Source organism: Cucurbita moschata, unplaced genomic scaffold (genome assembly GCF_002738365.1).
Source record: "Cucurbita moschata cultivar Rifu unplaced genomic scaffold, Cmos_1.0 Cmo_Scf00021, whole genome shotgun sequence".
NCBI lineage: Eukaryota > Viridiplantae > Streptophyta > Magnoliopsida > Cucurbitales > Cucurbitaceae > Cucurbita > Cucurbita moschata.
In genome coordinates this window covers 2,571,107-2,578,840 of record NW_019268537.1, presented here as the reverse complement: position 1 = coordinate 2,578,840, position 7,734 = coordinate 2,571,107, and the positions used below count along the sequence as shown (strand labels likewise).

Sequence of the window (7,734 nt, the reverse complement as noted above, 5' to 3'; positions counted from 1 at the left end):
TTTTTTTTTTTTTTTTTTTTTTTTTTCTTCCCCCATACCTAAGACTTCTCCGTTTCCATTCCACCCTTTCAGTTTATGTCTGTGTTTTTGTTCCAACCATGTTCCTTATGTTACAAAAAACAGCTAGAAACTAATGTTTTTTTGTCCTTCAACCCTTCCTAATATGTTAGAATAGATCATTGAATCTACGATCTTAAGCTAATGTATTGATGGTTTATCTTATGGTTAGTGTGAGATATCTTATTGATTGAAGAGGGAAACAAATTGTTTCTTTTAAGACAGTGGAAACCTCTCCCTAATAAACGCGTTTTAAAACTGTGAGACTAATGACAATACGTAACGAATTAAATTAGTGGTGGGCTTGAGTCGTTACAAATGGTATCAAAGACAAACACCAGGTGGTGTGCTTGCGAGGATGCTAGACCCCCTAGGGGTGGATTATGAGATCATACATCAGTTGAAGATGGAAACGAAACATTATTTATAAGGGTGTAGAAATCTCTCATTAATAGACGCGTTTTAAAACCGTGAGTTTAATGACGATACGTAATAGGCTAAAGCGGACAATATCTACTAGCGGTGAGTTTGAATTGTTACAAATGGTATCAGAGTCAGACACCGGCAGTGTGTCAACAAGGACGCTAGGTCTCTTAAGAGTGTAGAAATCTCTCCCTAACAGACGCATTTTAAAACCGTGAGGTTAATGACGACATAATAAGCTAAAACGGACAATCTCTGATAGCGGTAGGCTTGGACTGTTACAAATAGTATCAGAGTTAGATATCAAGCTGTTTGCCAACAAGAACACTAGGCCTCCTAGGAGTGGATTGTGAGATCCCACATCAATTGGAGAATAGAACGAAACATTATTTATAAGGTGTAGAAACCTCTCCCTAATAGACGAATTTTGAAATTATGAGGTTGACGATAATACGTAACGAACCAAGACCGATGTGGGTTGATAATCATCGTCTACATATCTCAGACAATAATTGGATATTATATTTTTTTTGTTTCTGCCAAGAATTTAATACCAATAGAGATATGGGGTTGTTAGTTTGGTGCAAGTGTAATTAAAGCAAAATTGTAGGTTAAAATGCCAAAAAGTTGGTCAAAGGAGCATAACAGAGACTGCCATTAAACTTTCTTTGGACCTTTGGTGTCAGACTGTGAGTGCAATCATGGAAAGCTCCCTTTTTTCTTTACAAGGATAAGCTGGGAGAGGGAGTGACATCTTAAGATTAACTTGTTTAATTAATCACCTTTCTTTTATACTAATCCACGTCATCAAACAAACCAAACAAAGCTACAAGAAAGACGAGATTACACTCACAACTTGGACAAAAAGAAAGATTCTCGAGAAGGCTTCAACAGCGGTAGGAGTTACTGTAAGGAATCACGATTCTCCACAATAGTATGATATTGTCCGCTCTCGTGGTTTTGCTTTGAGCTTCCCTAAAAGGTCTCGTACCAATGGAGATGTAGTCCTTCCTCATAAACCCATGATCATTTCCTAAATTAGCTATCCTCAACGGTTACTACTTACCTCAGTACCTTTTAAACAAGCTCTTTCTCATTTTTGTGTTTCTTTTTCGTGACAACCTAACCTAAATGTCATATTGTTCATAGCTTTCACGATTAGTGGAAATGAAACGCAAAAGTGTTGGAACGTGTGGAACTACATGTTAGATTACTCGAGTGTGATACAAAGCCACAAACATCGAGTTAGCTCCTATGCTACTAGCTATGTCTGCATCTATCGACCGATAAGAACAAATGATAAGAGTAATTTAATCCCGAAAAACATGATGACAAACAATGAAGAATAAATAAGATAACAGTATAAGTCTAGGTGACAATGATATGGTTGCAGCCCACCCAGTTTGAACTCACACCTCTGATCCCCCACAATTCTAAGTACCCTTCTCCTACATTATCATTAAATCTTTTGAAAAAACAAACAACCAAACCAACAACAATAGTATCAAATTTGAGAACCACTGATAGATATTCTGAGCAAAACCCTTTAGTGGGGAACCAATACTGACCCAATCCAGACCCCGTAGGACCCTTTTATTACCCTCAAAAACCCTTCCTTTATATTCTTTCCCCTCTCTTTCAACCTCCCATTTTGTGGTAATCTTCATTTATAATGGAACAGAGCCTTAGCTTGTTAGCCACTACTCATCTTCTTCAACACACTCTTAGAAGCCTATGTGTTCATCATAGCTCGCAATGGGTCTATGCAGTGTTTTGGCGGATCCTCCCTCGCAATTACCCACCTCCAAAGTACTCTTTTTTCTCTAATTTTTTTACATTTTTTTCCCACTTTTAATTTGTTCTTCTTTTACAGATGGGAAAATCAAGGAGCTTTTGATAGGTCAAGAGGAAATTGGAGAAATTGGTATGTTCTATCATTTGGGTTCTTTATGGATTATGCAATTTACCTCAAATTACGATGTTTCTGCGTAGGATTTTGGTGTGGGAAGATGGTTTCTGTAATTTTGCTGCGTCGGAGGCTGCCGGAGACTTTCCGGCGCCGTCGGTGGCGTATGGTGTACAACCATGTCGGGGTTTACAACCGGAGCTGTTCTTCAAGATGTCACACGAGATCTACAATTATGGAGAAGGGTAATTAATTTCTTTAAACAATAATTTTAAAAATCCAAACTTTAATTAATTTGGCGTTGCAGATTGATCGGGAAAGTGGCGGCGGATCGAAGCCATAAATGGATTCATAATGAACCCAATGATAATCAAGACATTAAATTCTTACCCACATGGCAAAACTCCGCCGACTCCGTAAGTAATTATTACATAATTCATAATCCATGCACAAAATTGAAACCCACTTAAAAATTTCTATTTTTTTTTTTATTTTTTTCAGCATCCTCGTACTTGGGAAGCTCAGTTTCAGTCAGGCATAAAGGTTCCAAACCAGTCGTTATTTAAATAAATAATATTGAGTTATGCTTAAATTAATACGATGATGTTTTTATCCAGACTATTGCTTTGATTGCGGTGAAAGAAGGTGTTGTCCAATTGGGAGCGGTTCAAAAGGTATCACCTTGTTTGTTACATTTGTAAATGTTAGAGATTAAAATATATAAACGTTTAATTTGTGTTATAGGTGACGGAAGACTTGAGTTTCATAGTACAATTACGAAAGAAATTATGCTACATCGAAAGCATTCCGGGGGTTCTATTGCCTCATCCTCTATGTTCATCGATTCCTTCTTTTCCTGATGTGGGGGCATCCACCGCAACGGCGTACGAGAGCCCGGAGATGGGGTGGTTCCAAGGGAGCGGGTTGGGAGGTCCGGTAGAGAATTTAATGTATAATAATTTCAACCAGCAGCTAAGAATAACGCCATCTATGAGCAGTTTGGAAGCGCTGCTGGCAAAGCTACCGTCAGTGGTGGCGCCGGCAGGAGAAGAGGCGGTGGTACGTCCCCATCAGCATCAGTCGGAGAGCTCAGCGCAGAAAACTTTGGAGCTTTTGGCAATGGAAAAGGTTGCGAAAGTAGAGAATCATGACGATGACGATGACAACGACGACGATCAGGTGGTTTATTCACGACTCCTCCGTCGTTATCATGATTGTGATATAACTACTACCTCCCATAATCATGGAGTTTAGTTCTTTTTCTTTTTGCTTCTTTTAATGTGACACTGCCTTTATCATCATATCAGGATATTAATTACCATCATTGATTAGGATATTAATTAATCTTAGTTTCTTTTTTTTTTCTCGCCTAAATTAGCATCAAGCAGAATTAAGGGGATAAGAGTTGACTAAAGCGTTGCTTTGTCTGAGTTGTAGTGTTCAGACGTTGAGACACTAATCATTATGCACTTCTGGTTTAGCGACAACTAGTATCGATGTTCTTCTCTTGAGAAAATAGCTCTCTTTTCTCCTTCTTCTACTCGATTTCTTCGCTCAGCCATATTCTAATTATCTTCAAATTTTCGTGGGTTCTAGCATAATTTAATAGATAGAATATTAATTATCATTTTAAAAGTGGACGGTTTGTCTTCTTATTTTGCTATTGTTAAACGCATTTTCATGTGTTCGGCTATTTAGTAGTTATGGCAATACTCGAAATATCGTAATTTAAAAAGAAATTAGATCGGGTAGATGAAGTAGCAACCTAAGCGATAGTGTCTTTCCAAAAAACTTGAGTTTGTATCCATTTGTTTTATGATCGGCATTTTATGTTGCAAACAATTTCACAATGTTAAAAACTAAAAAAAATAAACATTTAGAAAACATATGACATTTCGGATAAATTAATAAAACATGACATACTTCATTTAAGACATTTGCAGCTGTTCCTCATTTGCAGGTGAGTGAGTTTTGGGGCTTTGGCAATTTCTCACCAAGGAGCCCAATAATGATTAGCTCCAAACTCAGCTTTCAAATGGGTTATTGTCGGGCGGGCTAACCCAATACCTAACAAATGTGCACACGACTTTAATTCAGTAGAACCGATCAAAAACCCATTGGTACATAAACAATCCCTAAAATTATGGGCTAAATGCCCGATACCAGGATTTGGAATTCAGATTCACTTGCCTCTCGGGCGACATAATTAGGTTACATATTCCTTGCTTGCTTTTTAAGAATGAAGATCGTTCCTACAATCAATACGAGTCGTTCTAATATGTTTTGTTCTCACTCACATACACATAGTCAGATCAAATATCAACACGGGTCATCCAACATATTTTGTCCTCGCTCATATATATTTTAGAAAAGTTTACAATTGACGGGAGGTCACATAAAATTGCTCCGACATGTCATGCTTAACCATAAAGTTCCTTGTTGGTATACATATTAACTCTCGTCTCATGTAATCTCAGTTCATTTATTGCAATAGCCCAAGCTCATCTCTACCAAATATTGTCTGTTTTCGATTTTTCCTTTCGGGCTTCCCCTCAAGGTTTTTAAAACGCATTTGCTGGAGAGACTTCCACAACTTTATAAATAATGTTTTGTTCTCCTCTTCAACCAATGTGGGATCTCACAATCCAACCCATTTGAACCCAACATTCTCGCTGACACTCGTTTCTCTCTCCAATTAATGAGAGATTTCACAATCTACCCATCTTCGAAGCTATTGCCAAAGTGGTTATTGAGCGGTTCTACAATACCTACATGCGCACGTACATATCATGTTAAATACACCACCCTTTATTTTTAGATCCCACATCGGTTGGAAGAGAGAACGGAACATTTTTTTATAAATGTGTGGAAACCTCTCTCTAGCACACGCGTTTTAAAATTTTTGAAGGAAAGTCCGAATAGCAAAGCTCAAAAAGAACAATATCTACTAGCAGTGTGCTTAGACTTTTACATTTACATATCACTCATTTACTTGAATGTCACGATAAGACCGCCCGACTCTTCACAAATAACTAACTAAACAACAGATTTAAGTTCCATTAGACGCGTGAAGAATAAAATAGATGGGCCAAGTGAATGCCCCGTGGGAGGTTGGAGTGAAGCATAGGGAACAGCCGCAGCCCACCAGCCAGCCATTGCATAACCTCAAGTTCAGGGCTTGGAACCACGACTAATTTCAGTGCTCATGTGCAACCATGTGCCTTCGGTTCCCACCACATTAAGGACCTCAAACCTCCATCTACTCAACTCCAACCAACCACATATCATTTCAACACACGTGCGAAAATTTTATACGTGTGGTTAAAATCAAAATTTAAAATAATTACTTCAATAAAAATATGGAAATTTTAACTCTTAATTTTATGAAAAATAAAATTTAAAATAACTCTAATTTCATAGGCTGAAAAAAAAAACCATATTAAATAACTTTACTTTTTGTCGGAATAAAGAATTTATTAATTGAATCTGACATTTTAATGACATAAATGAATTGATTTGAAATATATAATATAAATAAAAATTGGATAACACATCTGGCAGTCCACTTGTAGAATCGTGACATATATTGACTATAGGATAATGAATGCTTTTAAAGTTATTCATAATTTAAATATAAATTATGAATGTTTGATTGCCAAATTAGGAAACGGGAACATGATTAAATTATAATGGATCGGAGAGAAAAATGAAGTAATTCTTATAAGGGTGTGGAAACCCCTCTTTAGTAGACGGAGTCAGACACTGGTTGATTTAATACGATGAGGTCGATGATGATATGTAACAGACTAAAGAGGATCATATCTGCTAGTGGTGGGATCGGGAGGGTTGGAAAGTAGTGGGGGTGGGCCATGGCCCAACGATTTGATACAAGAAAACTGGCTGGAAGATAACATTTCAGTTCCGGCCCAGACATGTGCGCCCAACTTCCTGCACAGCTAGCTAACCCCTGAAGCTGGGGCCTACCTCTAAATTTAGCTGGATCGATAATAATAATAATATTATAAATAAAGAAAATGAATAAGATGTGGAATTTGGACCGTTGGATGTAGGCGATCGTATCAGGACACGTGTGGTAAAGAGGTGATTCGGGGACTACGAGGACAGAAAGGTAAGTGAAAGAAAGAGTAGTGGGTGGCGTTGGCGTGGGCACCCAAACCTAGCTGTCAGACACGTGTGTGGGTCGTTCAAATCCAACCATCCTGGGCCCCACCATTCTTACATAACGACAAAAGAACTTAATCCCTTTCTTTTTCCAATTGAATTTCATTTTTTATTATAAAGATTTAAATCTCTTCGAGTACTTTATTTTCAGATAATAAGTCGAAAATTAGCTTTTTTCTTTTTCTAATATTAATTATTAATAAGTTTTAAGAAAATAATATTTAATAAATAAACAAGTTTCATTAAGGAATTTATATTTGATGTAATATAATATATATATATATATATATATTAATGTGTCACATGCTTTCATTATATATATATATATAGTGAAGGGCTGAGGGACACATCAACAAACTCTCTCTTCCAATTCCAAAAATTCCCGATTCGTTTTATTCTTGGAAATGGAATATTACAATTGTGATGAGACCAGAGGGATTGCGAAGGTGAAGTGGCAGAGGAGAGGGAGGCGCGGCGGACGGCACGGCGGCGCCTCCGTTCACATGAAGTTGAGAAAGCTGCAGCGAATCATCCCCGGAGGACGGAGGCTGAAACCGGACCGGCTATTCTTAAAAACGGCGGATTATATTATGCAATTGAGGTCTCAAGTTCATGTTTTGAACGCGCTTTCCAAGATCTACGACCCCCAACTTTCTCGATATTGATCTCTCTCAGAATTAATTGGCTTTTTGGCTGCATACATATCATATATGGGATTATTAAAAATCACTGTTCTCTACAACATATTGTATTGATTATAAACCCACAATCATTCTTTAAATTAGTTGATGTGGGATTTTCAATCGTCGAATAGAGATGATGTATGTATGTATTAATTATGTGTAGATATCACATGACAAAATATCTACTGCCATTGTGTTCTCGAGTAGCTTATTAAGATTAATTCAAGGCTTCTTCTTCTCTTGCTTTTTTTCTTTTTGAACGTTGAACTGAGTGAATATGAATACAATACAATTTTAAACCACGTCGGTGGATATTACCCAAAGCCCAAACAGGTGATTAAACACCGACCCATGTTGACACCTGGGGGTGGGGCCTGAAGCGAAGTATTTGGGCCTGAAGCCGACATCAACAGCTTCTATAATCAATCGGATTCTGTTTCCCGATTCACCCATTTCCCCCCCCCCCCCCCCCCCCCCCCCCCC

The 7,734-nt window shown here is 37.7% G+C and overlaps 2 protein-coding genes and 1 long non-coding RNA gene across 3 annotated transcripts in view; 2 read left to right on the top strand and 1 right to left on the bottom strand.

The window, feature by feature from the left end:
* LOC111458645 overlaps positions 1 to 7,734 on the bottom strand; it is a 12,902-nt gene that overhangs the window by 2,150 nt on the left and 3,018 nt on the right. The window contains exon 2 of the long non-coding RNA XR_002713161.1: positions 6,564 to 6,567. This is a non-coding gene — a long non-coding RNA (uncharacterized LOC111458645). The remainder of the gene's footprint in view (positions 1 to 6,563; positions 6,568 to 7,734) is intronic.
* On the top strand, positions 2,096 to 3,748 carry LOC111458640 (protein RICE SALT SENSITIVE 3-like). The gene is made up of 7 exons (XM_023101401.1): positions 2,096 to 2,289; positions 2,354 to 2,404; positions 2,473 to 2,631; positions 2,694 to 2,802; positions 2,888 to 2,929; positions 3,004 to 3,060; positions 3,131 to 3,748. The coding sequence occupies exons 1-7, from the start codon at positions 2,153 to 2,155 to the stop codon at positions 3,638 to 3,640; spliced, it is 1,065 nt and encodes a 354-aa protein (XP_022957169.1). The 5' UTR covers positions 2,096 to 2,152; the 3' UTR covers positions 3,641 to 3,748.
* Positions 6,914 to 7,459, top strand: LOC111458642 (transcription factor PAR2-like). The gene has a single exon (XM_023101403.1). It carries the CDS (start codon positions 6,973 to 6,975, stop codon positions 7,231 to 7,233), a length of 261 nt encoding a protein of 86 aa, XP_022957171.1. The 5' UTR covers positions 6,914 to 6,972; the 3' UTR covers positions 7,234 to 7,459.